General features: G+C 41.9%; 1 protein-coding gene across 1 annotated transcript in view; it reads right to left on the bottom strand.

The window, feature by feature from the left end:
* Positions 1-1,410: 1,410 nt before the first annotated feature.
* Positions 1,411-21,658, bottom strand: part of eepd1 (endonuclease/exonuclease/phosphatase family domain containing 1) — a 23,361-nt gene continuing 3,113 nt past the window's right edge. Inside the window, exons 3-8 of the mRNA XM_029443758.1 lie at positions 11,630-11,681; positions 4,383-4,493; positions 3,614-3,748; positions 3,362-3,488; positions 2,541-2,735; positions 1,411-1,866 (exon numbers count right to left, since the gene is read on the bottom strand). Coding sequence (XP_029299618.1) covers positions 1,676-1,866; positions 2,541-2,735; positions 3,362-3,488; positions 3,614-3,748; positions 4,383-4,493; positions 11,630-11,681 — 811 coding nt within the window. The 3' untranslated portion in view covers positions 1,411-1,675. The remainder of the gene's footprint in view (positions 1,867-2,540; positions 2,736-3,361; positions 3,489-3,613; positions 3,749-4,382; positions 4,494-11,629; positions 11,682-21,658) is intronic.

Raw genomic sequence — 21,658 nt, 5'->3', positions numbered from 1 at the left:
TTTTTTATTTAACACGTTGTCCTCGCAGCCTGGGGGGTGTTCAGTGATCGTCAGTTGTGATGCTTTGAGGGGAAAACATCAAGGCCTTTAATTGAGCTCTGATGTCAAACTACTACATTCTTATGACATGTCAGGAAACACTACACTAGATACTACAGTTATGACAATATTATTATGGTATTCTGTAAAACATGTAAGACTTGTATTTATCTTCATCATCGACTGTTTCAGTCTGAAAGTATCAGCTGGGCCTTTAACACTCTAACATTGTGTTTTGCACTTCCGGGCCACCGTAGTTATCTCCACTCATCACAACACACACACACACACACACTTCACCGGCGTCTGGTTTCACTGGGTAACTGGAAACCATTTACTGCTCGAGTGTTGAGTGACAAGCAGGACAAAAGGTATCAGTGGACAGTACACACACACACACACACACACACACAGAGATACATTTTTTTATAATAACATAGTATAGTATGTTAAAGTAAAAAAAGTAATTGCACATCACACACACGTTATAAAAACGAACCACAGTTGTTGAACTGTTCCAGCAGATGGCGCAATTGCTTCACATCTGACACTAGTTTAAATATTTAACATTGTGGCCATCCCCACACAGTTCAACAGGTATTATATCTTTATATATCTACATACTTCTGAGACGTTATACCTGGCCCTAACAAACACAGATATATAAATATAACCCTTTAACCTCGCTGCACATTCTTATTGTTCAGGATGGGTTCCTCTACAAATCAACACATTCTCTCTGTTCTCTGACAATAAAATCTGTTCCATAAATAGTTTGTGTCGTACGGTGGATCTTACCTCATGGTGAAGATGCAGATCCTTTTATCTCTCTCACACACACACACACACACACACACACACACACACACACACCATCAGGTACGGACACTTTATTTCAGCCCTTGTAAAGTTTAATTTATGAACACTATTAAAGGCAAGTGAAGTAAAAGTATAAAGTAGCATCATACTATAATGACACGTGTGTGTGTGTGTGTGTGTGTGTGTGTGTGCATGTGTGTGCGTGTGCGTGCGCGTGTGCGTGTGAGAAACACGTTGCACATTTCTGTGGCCTTAAAGGTGCGCTGCCCTTTAAATGAAGACGTCTGAACTCATGACTGAGTCGCTGTTCGTAGTGACTTCTCTGATCTTTGATATTAAAGCTCTGATTGAGTGACGGCCTTTAAAGCCCCGTGTGAAGTGGAGGCAGCCGCTCTGATGATGTACCCGGGCTGCTCACGTCCATCACAGAGGAAGATGGCAGCTCACACGTGCACACTTATGTAATTGATGTTATCCCTCTCAGCTGACGGGCGGAGCCTCAGCTTCAGATCAGACGCACTTCTTGACATTAAAGAGGTCAGACACAGCCACGACATCTATCAATTTCTCTTTATTATATATACATATAGAAAATGTTTGGCACATTTCTTTCAACATTATATATATAGTCTGCACATGGTATGGCTCTATGACCAGTTACTATTATACATTGATAAATTGAAAACCCAAAAGGCAATCTTGGCACTTCTTCACATTCATCAGGAATCTCTTCGCTCCGCAGCAAACTAAGACAAAGCAGGATGCAGGCACAAAGTCTGACCGTCCTCCGCTGTCTTCAGCGTGACCGTGGATGTTGTCACCGCTCGTGTTTGGGCATAATGTCTCCTCTGTCCACTACGGCCATACCGGGCCTGCTCAGCTCCTTCGGGGATACGTGTGCGTAAAACTCAGCCACCACGGGGCAGTGGTCCGACGCCACACCGCCCCAGGACCAGTTGTCTGGGATCCAGGGGTTAGTCAGGCCCTCCCGCACTACCATGCAGTGGCCTGTCGGAGGAGAAGAAACAAGGACGTGTGAGACTGCATGAAACTTAGACAATGAACACAAGCTGAACATGAGCATGAACTCAACAGGAAAGTGCAACTGGACTTCATTCAGCATGAATACAGGAAAGCAGGAGTCCTGTACTGCGGTCCACACGTGGTGTCGGACGTGCGATTCAGACTGAAAGGGATAGTTCTTATCCTCAGTCAGTGTTTATCTACAGCAGTTTGGAGAAACAGACAGGAAGCAAAACAACGTACAACAGTGGACGTATTTTATAAATATGTATAAAATATCAGTCTAAATGTAGAATATTTTCACCCTTTACCTTTCTGACGGGAACTGGAGCCGTTAGCTCTGCTCTCTTCAAACACACCAGACTCCATCGACAGAAACAGTAATTTAACGTCCCAGAACACGGGCGCTGCAGGTCCACAGCTGCCTCTGTTAGTTAGTTTGTGTTATTGTGGGACTTTGGTGTTTTAAAGGTTTAGTCCAGAATCACTAAAGTCACATAATAACACAAACAAAGAAACAAGGAATATTCTGTGTTCTGCCGGTAAAATGATGTTTTTATAAATGGAGTCTGGTGTGTTTGAGGAGAGATTAATATTTGACTCAAGATTTGACTTTTCTTGAATGACTTGAGACTCAAACACGCACACAGTGCACCTACCAGAATAGATCTTCTTGAGGGAGCGGCTCACCCAGATGTTGTCCAGGCAGCGGGTGCCCTGAGGGGAGCGGGTGCTGATGTTGGTGAACTGGGAGGAGGGCACCAGGGCGCAGAGCTTCTCCTTCCTCAGTATGTCCAGCTCTGAGCTCTGAGCAGAGGAGCCAAAGTCTCCCAGCAGCAGCAGCTCCTTCTCGCCTGCACAGAACGATGAGGAGGATCAGGACGCTGACACGTGAACTAAAGTCTGATCTACATTAGTTTCTCTCCTGTGTTTATGACTTAAGACTTAACCTCGACTCCAGAATCACTTTCTTAACAATTAAGAATTTATTTAACTTTTTTATTATCTGTGAAAACTGTTGAAAGGTTCATGTTGTTGCACGGTGATATTGACAATATGCTATTTCTGCATGTTCCTCACGGATCATGTATAAGGTTATGATGTATTATTCATGCTCGAGGGGATTCATCACTAATTCACTTCATCACAACAACTCCACTCACTTTAACTCAAAGTCACGAATAGTTTCAAGCTTCGTTCATAACGTTGGCATTCAAGTTATTATTATTAATAACTTGGAGACATTGTGTGCAATAGCCTCCTCTGTCCACACACATGATTGAAACAGAATATGAAGCGACGCCGTGTGAAGATTTAAAACTCATCTGGAAGAAAACACGAGTTCTCTTAGTCGTATTTAAAACATCAGTACGACATGCGTCACACGTGGTGTGACACGCGTCACACGTGGTGTGACACGCGTCACACGTGGTGTGACGTGTAGAAGAAGTGACTTAGTGGTGCAGCCTGGCGGACTGACCTTTGAGTGTTTCCTGGATGGCGGGGGGGAGGTGCGGACACTTGGCTTCCTCTGTGTGCAGGTTCTTGCCGTTGGTCTCTGCGGGCCGCATGTGGACGTTCACCACCGACAGCTCGTACGATCCGACCTCAGGGGGAAAGTGCAGGACAGCATGCGGGTTAACAACTCCTGCGCTCTGTGAGGTTCGTGCACCTTTGGGTTTTATCTCTGAATATATTTGTCTTCAGCAAACACTAATAAATCTTCACTTACAGAGAAGTGAGCCAGGTAGGGGCGGGGGGTGGGATGGTTTCCGTTGCCATTGACAACAGGAGACTCCAGCACCGCAGCGTCCTTCAGCTCAATGCCCGACGAAGAGTCCCACAGAAAGCCGGAGAAGCTCACTCCCTGGGACAAGAGGATCATGGGAAATGGAGTCAGATATATTATCACCTTTACTAAAGAAGAGCTCATGGCCACTTCACTGCATCACAAGGCTGTTCCTCCGCTGAACTGCAATATGTTTATTATAGCATCAGACGCAGCTGTATGTGACCTGCTGACCATTTGTCAGTGTGTTACAGAGACGAGCAACAATCTATTGAAATGTAAATGGTGGAAACATTTCCTGATCGTGATTCATTTGATGCTTTTCTGCAGTATGAGGGCGTATAACCTTAAAGCGTGTTGCAAGTCGTCTACACAAAGAGTGTGTTACAGTCCTAGAAGATGACAAGAATCTTATAAAAAGTCCCTTAAATTAAGTCAAATTTAATTACACTGCATCTAAATATTAATGTCCTTTTAAACCTTGTTAAGCTATTTATATATTTTTAACGGATATTTTAATGTATTATTTTATACACTGAAGGTTCAGTTATGTACAATGTGTTAAATGTGTAAATGATAATAATAAATATATTCCAGAGATACTTTTAATGTGTAAATGATGATAAAAACACGTAAGTTTCCAGAACAAAGACAAACAGTTATTCCACTCTTTGATAAAAAGGCGTGTCAGTATTTAAAATGGCCGCCGTACCTTGCTGGAGTGTCCAGTGGGTTTTTCAGACACGACACTTTTCCACAGCCCTCGTGGCCATTTCCACTTCCGCACACTGGCCAGCGTCCCCTGGTTTAACTCCACACAGAACTGCAGCAGAAGACAGAGAGGACACTTTGTCAGCATCTGCACAGAAACCACATTCAGTCAGTTGCACTTCTTTATTTCAGGAATGATGTAAATGTTGATTGTAGTTTTAGTTCTGCTTACTGCTCTTAGACTCAACGATGAAGAAAGAGACTCGCTGACTGAAAGCCTCCTCACAGTCAGAACAGGCCTCTCACAAAGTCACATGACTTTTCATAAGTAGCTTCAGTAAGAATCAAGCTAGCGATGCTAACGTACGTTTACAGAGCTAAAGTCACACCGACCTTCTGTCTGAAAAGCTAAAAGATAATTATGAGGTAAACAATTCAGACTATTAGCTAAATGTTCTGCTACTGCACTGTACAATGTAAGACTTGTTATTCTAACACAAATATAACAATTACTTTGTTAGCTAAAGTTAGCCCTTGATTGTGTTAGCATTTCCTGCACGAGATACAGAAACAAACTAAAATATGGTACAGATTTGAGTTTGTTATATTTTGTATTGTGTTTGTGGAGAGACAAATAAATAGGTCAATAAATGTCAAAAATAATAATGTTGCTGAATAAGTTCAATATTATATACATTAATAATAATAATAATATAAATAAGTTCTTTTTAATTTAAAAACATAAATAAATAAAAAAAGTAATTTAATCAAATAATAGTAAGGGGTTTGGTGTAGGGAAGGAGGGGGCTGGGAGGCTGACAGAGTCCCCCAAAAATATATATTTAAAGAAAAAAAGAAGTTTACGATGCAAAGATAAACAGATGCTAACGCACAGCGACACAGAAACTAACCTGAGGCTAACCTGAAGCTAACCTGAAGCTAACCTGAGGCTAACCTGAAGCTAACCTGAAGCTAGCCTGAAGCTAACCTGAAGCTAACCTGAAGCTAGCCTGAAGCTAACCTGAGGCTAACCTGAAGGCTAACCTGAAGCTAACCTGAAGCTAGCCTGAAGCTAGCCTGAGGCTAACCTGAAGCTAGCCTGAAGCTAGCCTGAAGCTAGCCTGAAGCTAACCTGAAGCTGGATTTTTACAATATAAACTTCTTAGATGTTTGTACGTACTAAGAGTCGACTGCATCTAGATCTTAATGAAACCAGAGATCATTCAAACTGAATTAAACCACTCACACGACAGGACGTAACAAAGTAATCAGGGGTCATTTCTTAGTATTACAATGACAACGTCTTGGAAGAAATAAGGTTTATTTCTGTAATTGGGTGAAAACAACACACAAGCAGGAGTGTAATAACTAACAATAATAAATGACTCGAACATTTCAGTGTTAACATTATATATTATATATAATATATATATATTATATTATAATGAAGTAAAATGTTAACAGGACATTTCCTTCGCTTCTCCTCACTGGAGGTTATAATGCTTTCAGAGAAACATTAGTAAAATGTTAATGCCTGTGATATATGGACACTATGCATTATAAGACAGCAGATCCAAGGACAGTTGATAAAGCGTGGTATAGCAAACACAGAAACGCCCCCGGGGGCTCGAACAGATAAAGCGACGCATCGTTTAACTTTGAAAATATCTCCTGATGGTATCTGATAATTAAACGCCAACACGACTCGGTTCACAGGGAGTGTTGTACTTTATTTTAGCACACGAGGGCAGATTAAGAAGTTTTAACAGTCAAACAATACAGAGTTCATTGAACTAAAGTAGCCTCAGAAATACAGTCAGAGCGAGAAACAGGAAGTCTGAGGACGACATCACGGAGCGAGGGCGCTCCAGTCGTGGTGTGTAAATAAAGTAGGAGAAAGGGAATAAATACAAGCTCAGGTTTCCTCCTCTCTGCCTCTAAATGTAACCTCTCTCTCTCTCACACACACACACACACACACACACACACACACACACACACACACACACACACACACACACACACACTCTAAGTAATTCATGATTTTAAAAGACTCATTTGTCACAGTAACTGAACACAGCATTAAATAATGCATTTAAAACATTTTAACATGTTTAAAGTCAGAACTTTAACAATATCTATAGAACAATATGCAAATTAGGATTGTACGTATGAGATTTTCACAGTATGAACCGTCTCAGAAAATATCTGTTTCACTGTATTTTTATTATTATTTTTTAAATTATAATTTAAATTATTAAAATAATTATATATATATATATATATATATATATATATATATATTATATATATTATATATATATATATATTATATATATATATATATATATATATATATATATATATATATATATATATATATATATATATATATAATTAATATAGTATATATATATATATATATTATATATATATAAGATATATTATATATATATATATATATATCATTATATATATATATATCATATATATATATCTATATATATATATATATATATATTATATATATATATATATATATATATATATATATATATATATATATATATATATATATATATATATCAATGTTTTTTTTTAATGTATTATTATTATTATAAGTTACAATGATCCTTAAAATAAACCTAAAAAATAGCGTAACTTTGTGTCAGCTGTTTAATGCTGTTTTTTTGAATGAATGGAGAAACATAATTATATTATAAATAATGTTATGATGCAGTTTCGTTTGTTTCACAGTTTAATTTGATGGCACTACTTTGTGCTCTTCCATGTATTTAAACGTCGTCGTCAGGTATTTGTATATCTGGACACTAGATGTACAGTTCGCCCTCTCTGCACAAAGACAACACTGATGACTGAAGTCTTTGGCGCATCTCCGTGATATCCAATCACATAAAACAGCGTTCTGTGTTCACAGGCTTCACTGAGTAACTCAACAATATTAATAAAAAAGCAATTTCAGAAACTAAGCAGGATTTACCTCCAGCTGTCTCCAGAGAACATCGAGGCTGCAAAGTGAACAAAGATGTTCTCACGAGTACAACTTCAACCAAACAGCCATAATTCAGCGTCAGGACCAAAGTGCAGGCGCAGCGAGCAGGCAGGGACCCCCTGGACGAGCAGGAGAGTCTGTCGCACCTGGACGAGCACCACACAGGTGTGTGTGTGTGTGTGTGTGTGTGTGTGTGTGTGTGTGTGTGTGTGTGTGTGTGTGTGTGTGTGTGTGTGTGTGTGTGTGTGTGTGTGTGTGTGGAGCTGAATAAAGGACTTGTAAAGTACAGTGTGTCTCTGTTTCGCTCGTCTATACTGTTACTGAGAGTCTTTAATCTCACGATGATGATTTAATAAAGGTTCAAGTTAAACAGCTGTGAGGTTCGTTTATATTCTGCAGGTTAAAACCAGGCGAGCAAAAGAAAGTGAAGCGGACAAATGAAGACGTTTAGAAACAAGCAGTGAACTCACTGAACCTTCAGAGGAGCCAAGTGAGGCTCAGTATCCACACACACACACACACACAACAGAGAGTGTGTGTGTGTGTGTGTGTGTGTGTGTGTGAGAGGAAAGCGAAGACATTTGTCCAGTTATTGTTATTATATTTACAACAGACTGTTGTAACCTCTTCAGAGATGAATGGAGTTTCACTTCTGACCTCAGACACGAAGGTTCCTCAGCGACACGACAACAGTCTGAAACGGACCAACAACAACACGTGCACAGGAAGTGTTCTCACGGTGTTTGGGAAAAGCCTCACTGACCAACGTGAAGGGATGCATTTTATAATAATTCACATTATGTTCAACACATAACAATAACAGAATCATAATGAAGCGGGAAGGTTGTGCAAACGATGAGTTCAGATTATTTCCTCTTATTTTGAGGAACGTTTATTACAATTCTCTGACCCCCGTGTTGGGACCCCACATTTTTGGGGAACTTGTCATATCTAAAGATTAATATTATTGCTGTTAATGTTAATTATAAATGTTGCTGGCGTTAATATTAACATTTAGTGGAATCATATTGAAATAATGACAACGAAGTTCTCTTGGTCTCGTCGTGCCAAACAGTGGAACGTGTTGAACATCAGTTTGACTGTTTTATGTTTATTTATTAGCAACATCTTAATAAAAACAATCCTAAATCCTTTTCTTTGACTGTAAGGAAGCCCGGAGGGACAATACAGTGACACTCGACCTGAATCCACCAGCGTAATCTAAAACTCCAGAGTGTTGGGAGCCCCGTGTTGGGACCCCCGTGTTGGGACCCCTGTGTTGGGAGCCCCGTGTTGGGAGCCCCGTGTTGGGAGCCCCTGAAGGGTAAAGTTTTATAATATTCATTTGTACAGATGAAGTGTGTTCTTGTGTCTCAGCTCCACTTCGTCTGCTGTGACTCACAAGATGCTTTACAGCCAAACGTCCCTTCAGGGGAATTTCATGTCGACATCATCGCTGCCTAAATAATTGTGGTTCACGATATTTATCCAGATGATCAGAACATTCTTAAAATGTCTCTAAAACTATAAAGAGAAGGAAGTCGTGGAGTTAATGCGATAAAGCACTACGTTATATATTATATGTTATAAACATGTTTTCCTAACGTATGAATGCAGAACGTGTGCAGAACGTGTGCAGAACGTGTGCAGAACGTTTGCAGAACGTGTGCAGAACGTTTTCAGAACGTTTGCAGAACGTTTGTAGAACGTGTGCAGAACGTGTGCAGAACATTTGCAGAACATTTGCAGAACGTTTGCAGAACGTGTGCAGAACGTGTGCAGAACGTGTGCAGAATGTTTGCAGAACATTTGCAGAACGTGTGCAGAACGTGTGCAGAACATTTGCCGAATGTGTGTAGAACGTGTGCAGAACGTGTGCAGAACGTGTGCAGAACGTTTGCAGAACATTTGCAGAACGTTTGCAGAACATTTGCAGAACGTTTGCAGAACGTGTGCAGAACGTGTGCAGAACGTGTGCAGAACGTTTGCAGAACGTGTGCAGAACGTTTGCAGAACATTTGCAGAACGTGTGCAGAATGTTTGCAGAACATTTGCAGAACGTGTGCAGAACGTGTGCAGAACGTGTGCAGAACGTTTGCAGAACGTGTGCAGAACGTGTGCAGAACGTTTGCAGAACGTATGCAGAATGTTTGCAGAACATTTGCAGAACGTGTGCAGAATGTTTGCAGAACATTTGCAGAACGTGTGCAGAACGTGTGCAGAACGTGTGCAGAACGTGTGCAGAATGTTTGCAGAACATTTGCAGAACGTGTGCAGAACGTGTGCAGAACGTGTGCAGAACGTATGCAGAATGTTTGCAGAACATTTGCAGAACGTGTGCAGAATGTTTGCAGAACATTTGCAGAACGTGTGCAGAACGTGTGCAGAACGTGTGCAGAACGTGTGCAGAACATTTGCAGAACATTTGTAGAATGTGTGCAGAACGTGTGCAGAACGTGTGCAGAACGTTTGCAGAACGTGTGCAGAACGTTTGCAGAACGTGTGCATTGGTTAAATGTGTCTTCCTCTTTCCGTCGGCGCAGGAACTGACCACCAACGTGCTCCTTCACCATCACCTCAATGAGAACTGAGATGTGAAATCTGCTGCACGTGGAATAAAGTCGCTGCTGGAGTTTTAGATTACGCTGGTGGATTCAGGTCGAGTGTCACTGTATTGTCCCTCCGGGCTTCCTTACAGTCAAAGAAAAGGATTTAGGATTGTTTTTATTAAGATGTTGCTAATAAATAAACATAAAACAGTCAAACTGATGTTCAACACGTTCCACTGTTTGGCACGACGAGACCAAGAGAACTTCGTTGTCATTATTTCAATATGATTCCACTAAATGTTAATATTAACGGCAACAACATTTATAATTAACATTAACAGCAATAATATTAATCTTTAGATATGACAAGTATCAATATGTCAATGAACTCTGTTAAATTAAACTTGAACAATGTAATTAATAAAATGAGAATATAAAACGTCCATAGATGTGCACGTGACGGGGAACTGAACACACCACAAGGAAAACATAAGCATTTAGTATTTACTGTACAAAGTAAAGACCTTTATTCAAAATGTGAAGCTGAAGCACAGCGAGGCCGGCTGCAGGGAGAGAACAAGGAGACGGCAGAACATGCAGAACAGCAGCGTGGGAGGCTGCAGGAGTGAGAACGCTGCAATGTGGGCTTCCACTTGTCCAGAGGTAACTCATCCTCGCACGCACCACCTCCCTCTCTCCGTCCAAAATACTCTGTTGTTGACCTACTTCCCTTTGCACACGGCTCTGATTTCTCTGCCAAAGCATCCATCTGGTGGCCAACGCAGAAAGTGACACTGCACAGGTGCAAAGGGGAGTGTAGGCCGCGCGGGAACTCTGACCTTTAGGGATGCAAACTGACCTCTGTGCATTAACGCAGCGCAGAGAGCGGGTCTGACTGCGCTGCGTTCTTCACACAATAATGCTTCTGTTTCCTCAGCACCCGCCTCACACGGCCTCTAAATGTGACGTTTAACGAGTTTCACTTTAAAGACATTTTGTTTTTGGCTTTTCTTTGATATTGAGCCGAACGTGTCATCGTGAGCTGTGGACGTATTCAGAGCGAGAAAGATCAAATGTGTCAGAATAAAAGTTGGAGGTATTTTAGGAAATATGTTGATTTGCTCTAAAACAGTAAACTACATTTTAACATTAAGATTTAAGATACTGGAATGTTGAACATGATCAGATCAGCAGCGTACAGTGTAATAATAATAATAATAATAATAATAATAATAATAATAATAATAATAATATAATGACTGCATATTACGTAAGTAAGGCTGGGCAATAATTCAATATGATCATTTATCGTCTTTCAATGGACTCTCATGGTGATGAAGTCATAAATATGTGATAGATATACTGTCCTATATTTCACCTTATTAATTAGATCAGTTCATTTTTATAAAAATAAATAAATCTTAATCCAATGTATCCTGATTACTCCTGGAGAGGACGCCCTCCAAACGCATAGCAACCCGTCATATTTATAGTAGTGAAGGCAGGAGAGCGCTAACACAGTTCAAACCGGAGCCTGGAAATAGAAGACATTTACACCCGGGAGACACAAAGAGGGAGAGTGTGGGGGGGGGGGGGGGGGGGGGGACATCAAGTTCATAGGAAACACTGAGCGAGAGTTTCTGAGTCTTCTCATTTACAATCCTGCAAATCAAAGCTGCACTTTACCTTCTCAAGAGCCTCCCGCTCCAGCAGGTCCTGCACAGCCAGCAGCTTCACGCTGGAAATAGAAAGAGAAGAAGAGTTTTAGATTCACATGTTGACTGCATGTGTACAACACGTCCACAACCTGTGTGTTTATGTAACTATAGCATCTGATGGCATGAGCTAATGGCAGCTAGAAATGTACGTGTTGTGAGGTAACGTGTACGGAAAAGTTCAAAGCTTCGTTCAGAACGTGGACATTCGAACATTTGAATGCTGCGCTGCATTTTATTTCTCTTTTTGCATGTTTGGTCCTTTAAAGTGTCAGATAAAGTTTAGTTTGGCTAACTTTAGATAAAGTTAGCTAACATTATCTAATGTTAGCTAACTTTAGATAAAGTTAGCTAACGTTAGATAATGTTAGCTAACATTAGTTAACGTTAGATAAAGTTAGCTAACGTTATCTAACATTAGCTAAACATTAGCTAACGTTATATAAAGTTGGCTAACGTTATCTAACATTAGCTAAACATTAGCTAACTTTAGATAACATTAGTTAACTTTAGATAAAGTTGGCTAACGTTAGATAAAGTTAGCTAACTAGCTAGTGTGTTGAAATGAGCCGGCCTTTTACTTCTTTCTAAAGTGACAGTCTTAATAAAACCTGATGTTATATTTCCATATTATTATTATTATTATTATCTGCACCTCTTACAGAATCTACAGTTTTTCCGAAGTTGATTTTTAATTCTCTTTCTTTTGTCTTATTTCCGTTTAATTTGTTTTGTATGTGAATACTTAAGTAAAGCACCTTAAATTAGCTGTAGGTTATAAATAAACTCACCTTATCGGTTAAAATGACTTTGTGAAAACATCCTGTTTTGTGTTTGTACATGCTTTAATCACCCATTGTTAACTTCTTTAAATAAACCTTCAGCTTTAGTGACGATACAAAGAACCAGGAAAACACATTTCCAACATTAAAATTCACAAGTTGAAAGAGAAGATGAGTCCGCCCACACGGAGTGTTACGCATCAAAGATACACAAATACCATCTTTAAAAAGAGACGCTTTCTAACTTTGACTCCGTGTTTAGCACACACAGTAATATTTCATAAATCTAAAACCTGCACACCGTGAGAGTCGGATAGTGTTGACACAACAGAAACACGCGACACACGTCAAACTGGATCCTCAGCACGATAAACAATCTAATGTTCCTGTAAACTGCCAGAGATCTGAGGAAGTCTGACGGACTCTGACGGAGGAGTTTAGACTCATTATAGCCCCGTGAAGGAGCGGCCTTTACAGCCCAATAAACATTTATCTGTTTACTTTTTAAATGACTTTCCAGACCAACAGTCAGCACAATAAAAAGCACAATGTTTCTGAGAGACACCTCCTCCTGCCTGTGTTTGGAGCTGCTTTGCAACAGAAGTGAGGAAAGCGTTCCCCGGTATCTCATTTGCAATACGATGCATTTTACAAAAAGAAAGTTGCACAATAATAAGAAGGGAAGCAAATAACTTCCCCAAATCCTGCTGGTTGACACTCGCAATCTTCCAGAGCTCAATCTGAGCCGCTCTATTATATTAGAGCTCGAAGAGTGTCACACACACACACACACACACCCACACACACACTTGGTGGCAATGTGTTGACCTTTGACCTCTAGCCTACTAACACAAGATCAGCCACACAGAAAGCCACATTGCATAACAGTCTTTTCATTCAGTGAAGTGCTGCCGCGGCCGCCGGGCATCGCAGGAGCTGTTTCCACTGCAGGCTGACTCACACTGAAGCTCAGCGAGCAGCGCCGGCTTCATGTGTCAGCAGCTGTGAGGCAGAACTCAGATCCTCCACACGTTGAGCTGCAAGTCAGCAAGTAAACTGTCGCAAAATCACAGCTTTAAACACGTGGTCAACACAACAAAACTACTTGTTTAGGTTCAGTGGATGATCATGGTTGGGCTTAAAATAAGTTTATTATCAAAGTAGGTCAACATCCTCGAGGGGGGAATCACGTGTTGGTTGACCCGGACGTCCTGGACTTTGATAAGAGACTTAATCCAAATGTAAAGCGGGAACAAATCTATTTCCCTCCAAACGTAATTGAGAATGTTTTGAGACGCTGCTCGTGCAGGACAGGTGGCAGAGAAACGTGCATCAGTTCAGGAGCGGAGCAGCCGAGGTGCTGGAAGGTAACGAAGTACATTTACTCTACTACTGTAGTGAAGTACAAGTTTTAGGTACTTCTACTTTACTTGAGTACTTCCATTTTGTACTACTTAATATTCGTACTCCTCTACATTTATCTGACAGCTTTGAGTAACTTTTCAGATGAAGCTCTTAGTTAAAGACCCGACCAGTGTCGACGTCACACTTCAGATGTTCACAGTTGTTAAAGCTCCAACAAATATGGATTTCCCTTCTAAACTTCTCATCATAATAATAATGATGATGCAACATCTTACCAAACTTCAAAGATCAGAGGAAAGAGTCTGAACACTTTGATCCAACGTCGTCATGTTAACAACACATCAGTGGGAGGAGCTAAAGCAGTTCTTCAGGAGGAGTTTTCATGCAGGACTTTTACTAGGAATGTAGTATTTCTACTTTAAAGGATCTGAATACTTCTTCACCGACGTGTCGATCGATGGAGCTACAGACGTCTCTGTATGTCGAGCTGATGTTTAATCCGGATTGTGTTTCATTGACAGTTTTTACACAAACCTAACGGAACCACGAGACCGAAATATCAGAACGTCACCTGCTCGTCTTCTCTCCATCCAGCGGATGTGTCGCAACACATGATGCGAGTTTACTACAGACACATAACTAGTCCTTGATGTACGTTTAAATCCTAACCCCTTCACTGTGATCAGCATCAGTTAAAGCAGCTGCTGATGCGTTGAGTACAGCAGGTGAAGGATGAAGAGGCCTGCAGGTGAAGGATGAAGAAGGATGAAGAGTACAGCAGGTGAAGGATGAAGAGGCCAGCAGGGGACCATAGATGTGGATGTGTGGAGCCTGAAACATCGTGTGCAGCTCATGTGTTGGTGGACTGCCATGTGTCCCGCAGAACTACTTTTAAAAGCAACAACTTTGGACGTATTCATGCGTGTGCCGTTTCCTCTCTTCCCGCTCCACATGCTTTGTATGTGCAAGACTTGAAGATGTTGTGTGTTGTAATCCCGAGTGGGAGGGGACGAATGTTTGGCCTGACACGCAGATGAATAATAAATGACTGAATGGTTAAATAAAGACGTTGGCTTCTCTTCCTCACACACATTCTCTGTAGACCACATGGTTCTGCAGCGTTCAGCATAGTGTGCATGTTCAGTCAGTAGATTTACTACAGTGCAGCTTTGTGTGGCGGCACAGTAGCATGAAGTGTGTGCTTTCAGTTTGCACCACATCCAGACGAGATGGGGCAACAAGGAGGACGTCAGCTGCAACATGCAAATACTAAAGCACCACCGGTATCAAAAATCCTCCTGCTGCAGCGCCCACTGAGCCGTCATTGCAGAACATCAGATTCAGATCCTGTTTTAGAACAAACATGGCTGCAGACAATACCTCGTCCACCACCCCCCCCCCCCAGCTGACCTGAACTTCAGCCCTGAGGACATGAGGGATGATGCAGTCAGTGAAGCTTTGATTGTATCTCCAGAACATGCTGTCTGTAGCAGATCATCCGGATGCAAACACTACTTAAGTATAAATACGCAGCGTGCAAAAATATAAACAAAGGTTGCAGACACACCGTCAGTGTCACCGTGACCACGCAGCCGCGTATCAGCCGCTGACATGCAGACGCAAACATGATGAAGGCGAGTCTGAGGGCAGACACAAGGTCGCAGAAGAAGTGATGATGAGACGACCTTCAATATAAATATTGCTTCTCACAGGTTTTCTAGCTCTGAATGAGGAAAGAGCAACATCTACACGCCTACACAACTACACAACACATCTACACAACAACAAATCTACACAACTACATCTACACAACACCACATCTACACGCCTACACAACTACACAACAACACATCTACACAACAACAAATCTACACAACTACACAACAACACATCTACACAACACCACATCTACACGCCTACACAACTACACAACAACACATCTACACAACAACACAACAACACAGCTACACATCTACACAACAACACATCTACACAACACCACATCTACACGCCTACACAACTACACAACAACACATCTACACAACAACAAATCTACACAACACCACATCTACACGCCTACACAACAACACATCTACACAACAACAAATCTACACATCTACACAACAACAAATCTACACAACTACACAACAACACATCTACACATCTACACAACATCTACACAACAACAAATCTACACAACTACACAACACATCTACACAACAACAAATCTACACAACTACACAACAACACATCTACACGCCTACACAACTACACAACAACACATCTACACAACAACAAATCTACACAACACCACATCTACACAACAACACATCTACACAACTACACAACAACACATCTACACAACAACAAATCTACACAACTCCACATCTACACAACAACAAATCTACACATCTACACAACACAACACCACATCTACACAACAACAAATCTACACATCTACAACGCCTACACAACTACACAACAACACAACACATCTACACAACACCACATCTACACATCTACACAACACCACCACATCTACACGCCTACACAACTACACAACAACACGTCTACATATCTACACAACACCACATCTACACAACTACACAACAACACGTCTACACATCTACACAACAACACATCTACACGCCTACACAACTACACAACAACACATCTACACATCTACACAACACCACCAGTTCTCTCACCAGTGATCACAGTACAGTTCTCACCAGTGATCACAGTACAGTTCTCTCACTAGTGATCACAGTACAGTTCTCTCACCAGTGATCACAGTACAGTTCTCTCACCAGTGATCACAGTACAGTTCTCTCACCAGTGATCACAGTACAGTTCTCTCACCAGTGATCACAGTACAGTTCTCTCACTAGTGATCACAGTACAGTTCTCTCACCAGTGATCACAGTACAGTTCTCTCACCAGTGATCACAGTACAGTTCTCTCACCAGTGATCACAGTACAGTTCTCTCACCAGTGATCACAGTACAGTTCTCTCACCAGTGATCACAGTACAGTTCTCTCACCAGTGATCACAGTACAGTTCTCTCACCAGTGATCACAGTACAGTTCTCTCACTAGTGATCACAGTACAGTTCTCTCACTAGTGATCACAGTACAGTTCTCTCACCAGTGATCACAGTACAGTTCTCTCACCAGTGATCACAGTACAGTTCTCTCACCAGTGATCACAGTACAGTTCTCTCACTAGTGATCACAGTACAGTTCTCTCACCAGTGATCACAGTACAGTTCTCTCACTAGTGATCACAGTACAGTTCTCACCAGTGATCACAGTACAGTTCTCACTAGTGATCACAGTACAGTTCTCTCACCAGTGATCACAGTACAGTTCTCTCACCAGTGATCACAGTACAGTTCTCTCACCAGTGATCACAGTACAGTTCTCTCACCAGTGATCACAGTACAGTTCTCTCACCAGTGATCACAGTACAGTTCTCTCACCAGTGATCACAGTACAGTTCTCTCACCAGTGATCACAGTACAGTTCTCTCACTAGTGATCACAGTACAGTTCTCACCAGTGATCACAGTACAATTCTCTCACCAGTGATCACAGTACAGTTCTCACTAGTGATCACAGTACAGTTCTCTCACTAGTGATCACAGTACAGTTCTCTCACCAGTGATCACAGTACAGTTCTCTCACTAGTGATCACAGTACAGTTCTCTCACCAGTGATCACAGTACAGTTCTCTCACTAGTGATCACAGTACAGTTCTCTCACCAGTGATCACAGTACAGTTCTCTCACCAGTGATCACAGTACAGTTCTCACTAGTGATCACAGTACAGTTCTCTCACCAGTGATCACAGTACAGTTCTCTCACTAGTGATCACAGTACAGTTCTCTCACTAGTGATCACAGTACAGTTCTCTCACCAGTGATCACAGTACAGTTCTCTCACCAGTGATCACAGTACAGTTCTCTCACTAGTGATCACAGTACAGTTCTCTCACCAGTGATCACAGTACAGTTCTCTCACTAGTGATCACAGTACAGTTCTCTCACCAGTGATCACAGTACAGTTCTCTCACTAGTGATCACAGTACAGTTCTCTCACCAGTGATCACAGTACAGTTCTCTCACTAGTGATCACAGTACAGTTCTCTCACCAGTGATCACAGTACAGTTCTCTCACCAGTGATCACAGTACAGTTCTCTCACTAGTGATCACAGTACAGTTCTCTCACCAGTGATCACAGTACAGTTCTCTCACTAGTGATCACAGTACAGTTCTCACTAGTGATCACAGTACAGTTCTCTCACTAGTGATCACAGTACAGTTCTCTCACCAGTGATCACAGTACAGTTCTCTCACCAGTGATCACAGTACAGTTCTCTCACTAGTGATCACAGTACAGTTCTCTCACCAGTGATCACAGTACAGTTCTCTCACCAGTGATCACAGTACAGTTCTCTCACCAGTGATCACAGTACAGTTCTCACTAGTGATCACAGTACAGTTCTCTCACTAGTGATCACAGTACAGTTCTCTCACTAGTGATCACAGTACAGTTCTCTCACCAGTGATCACAGTACAGTTCTCTCACCAGTGATCACAGTACAGTTCTCTCACCAGTGATCACAGTACAGTTCTCACTAGTGATCACAGTACAGTTCTCTCACCAGTGATCACAGTACAGTTCTCTCACCAGTGATCACAGTACAGTTCTCACTAGTGATCACAGTACAGTTCTCTCACTAGTGATCACAGTACAGTTCTCTCACTAGTGATCACAGTACAGTTCTCTCACCAGTGATCACAGTACAGTTCTCTCACTAGTGATCACAGTACAGTTCTCTCACCAGTGATCACAGTACAGTTCTCTCACCAGTGATCACAGTACAGTTCTCTCACTAGTGATCACAGTACAGTTCTCTCACCAGTGATCACAGTACAGTTCTCTCACTAGTGATCACAGTACAGTTCTCACCAGTGATCACAGTACAGTTCTCTCACCAGTGATCACAGTACAGTTCTCTCACCAGTGATCACAGTACAGTTCTCTCACCAGTGATCACAGTACAGTTCTCTCACCAGTGATCACAGTACAGTTCTCTCACTAGTGATCACAGTACAGTTCTCTCACCAGTGATCACAGTACAGTTCTCTCACCAGTGATCACAGTACAATTCTCTCACCAGTGATCACAGTACAGTTCTCTCACCAGTGATCACAGTACAGTTCTCTCACTAGTGATCACAGTGCAGTTCTCTCACCAGTGATCACAGTACAGTTCTCACCAGTGATCAAAGTGCAGTTCTCTCCGGGAGCTCTGCATCGGCCTGAGTGACTCCGGGCTGGCAGGGCTCGCTGCGGCCGCTGCCCCTCACTCACTGTTCACCCCCCAACAATGAAACGCTGCGCCAATGGAAATTTCCACATGAGCACCCAACACCCTGCGTCAGCGCAGCTCCTGTGCAGCACCGCGTCCTTCTGACCTCAGCACCCAGGCTGTCCTCAATCTCCCTGGATTACTTCAAAGACACATCCCCGTGTGTGTGTGTGTGTGTGTGTGTGTGTGTGTGTGTGTGTGTGTGTGTGGTACTTCTGTCAGTCTGTGAAGGGATTAAAAGAGCGTGCTGCCCAACTCTGTGCTTCTCCTAATCCGGGTCTACTGTCCAGGCCGCAGATGTTGGGCACATCAGCTGCACGCGGCTCCAGTGCGTCAACAGATTTACAGGCAGAGATGAACACTCTCGCCTCTGAGTGGGGGGGGCTCTGTGTTTGGGGTGTTTGGAGTCGATGGTGTAATTACAGTTAAGTGACAGTTAAACACGAGTCTTCCAGAAGTTTGTCTTAAATATTTGTGTTTCCTTGAAGTCAAACACTTTTTCACTGAAACATTTCCGCCCAACAGTCTTTGTTTGTAAAAGATGTTTGTTATCGTTTCGCTGTAACTTTGTATATTTACTCAAGTATCAAGTACTGCAGTACAACTTTAAGAGTATTTTACTTTAGGCAAACAATGAACTATTTACTGAACTACATTCATTTTACAGCTTCAAATTCAGATTAAAAATACAAAATAAAATCAATAATAATAATAATAATGATAATAATAATAATAATGATAATAATAATTATTATTATTATCATTATTAATATTATAGGTGAAGTTAAAACTTTTATACTATATATAGTTTTTTACCAGCATTAAACACGATGCATCAATAATTATGATCCAATAATATAATATGTATTATGAAATGGGTAGAATGAGTATTTTACTATTTGTACTTTTGATGATAATACTTTCACTTAAATAAAGGTGTTTTCACGCTGTGATGTCATTTGTCTGAAATGAAACCGTTTGATTGGCTGAGACTAACGGCTTCTCACGGATCCTCTCTGCTTCCATCAGCGTGTAGTTCTCAGGAGAGAACTGAGCACTGATCCGATAAGTAATGTGATTACTCTGCAGCCGCCTGTCACTCAAACACAGGAATATCAGCAGCAACTCATTATCATATAATTGGCTTTAGTGTCTGCAGCGTAAACACAGTGAGACACCTCCGCTAACAGCGTGAAGCGATGAGATCTCAAAGCTTCAGTTTAAGAGTCTGAATACACGAAGATACACAAGCGAGTTATCAGTTTGAATTCTCTGCAGCTAACAGCGGCTAGCTGTCAGTGGCAACATGCGTCACGTCCTCTATCGTCCTCCTCAGCACGAGGTCAGGGGTCGACGACAAACACTGCAAACAAACTGCTGACGTGACGTTGTGATGAAAACAACTTGAGTTTGTGGATTCAAGCTCCAGGAAACTGAAGCTAAGCTAGTTTCTCCTCGACTCATGTTGCAGTCGGGACGCTTCACTTCATATGAATCCTGTTTAATCCTCACGAACAATCACAGGTTACATTTTAATATAAGTTTCAATGAAAAGAAGAAGAATGGGGAATCATGTCACAACTGCAGCATCAGTCAAATATAACTGCCATGACATATTTCCTTTTTTATTTCTGTACAGATAAAAAACAAGACACAACATGTTATCAGAGAGAGTTGGTGTGTGCTACCAATCCTCCCCTGCTTCCAGCTTCTTTATGCTAAGCTAACGTTGTTCTGACTCGATACGTAAACCTCGAGAGGGTAATGTATTATAGAAACACCTGCGTGCACACTGCCCGTGCACTCTGCCCGTGCACACTGCCCGTGCACTCTGCCCGTGCACTCTGCCCGTGCACTCTGCCCGTGCACACTGCCCGTGCACTCTGCCCGTGCACACTGCCCGTGCACTCTGTTTAAACTGTTTCTGTTGGATCGTGTTTTTTAAATCTCGTGCTGATGTGACCGAGCCAAGCTTTAACGTTCAAACCTGATTTCCTTTCTAACATGTGGAACTATTCCTTGTACGCACGTGTTCACGGTCATGTGCACTGCACTCTGCCAGCCCATAATGACTCAAACATAAGGAAATCAAGGAGACGACAACAACTGTTGGACAGATCACTTCCTCACTGTCGTCCTCTAACTCAATTTCACGTTGTGATACTTCCCGTGTGCAGACAGGTAGCTGCGATCACAGTGTTGCACACACGTCTTGCTTCATGCAGCTTGGAGGTTGCACAGAACGAGACACTTCAACACCACATGAATGTTTCCCAACGGAATAGAGCCACAGACTGACGGAGCTAAGTGAGCACTTCATGTCCTCCAACAAACTGTCAAGTGTCTCCGCTCTGAACCCTGCGAGTCCCCGTCAGCTCACATCTACACCTTGGTCCACGTTAGCCGTGCCGTTGGAGCTCGAGGCGGCTCGTTCACATCCCTTCAGCTGCCTGATCACTCACTTCAGCGGGCCGTGG

This window comes from Cottoperca gobio, chromosome 11 (assembly GCF_900634415.1).
Source record: "Cottoperca gobio chromosome 11, fCotGob3.1, whole genome shotgun sequence".
NCBI classification, from domain to species: Eukaryota; Metazoa; Chordata; class Actinopteri; order Perciformes; family Bovichtidae; genus Cottoperca; species Cottoperca gobio.
The sequence above is the reverse complement of the archived record's forward strand: the minus strand, read 5'-3'. Positions and strand labels throughout refer to the sequence as shown.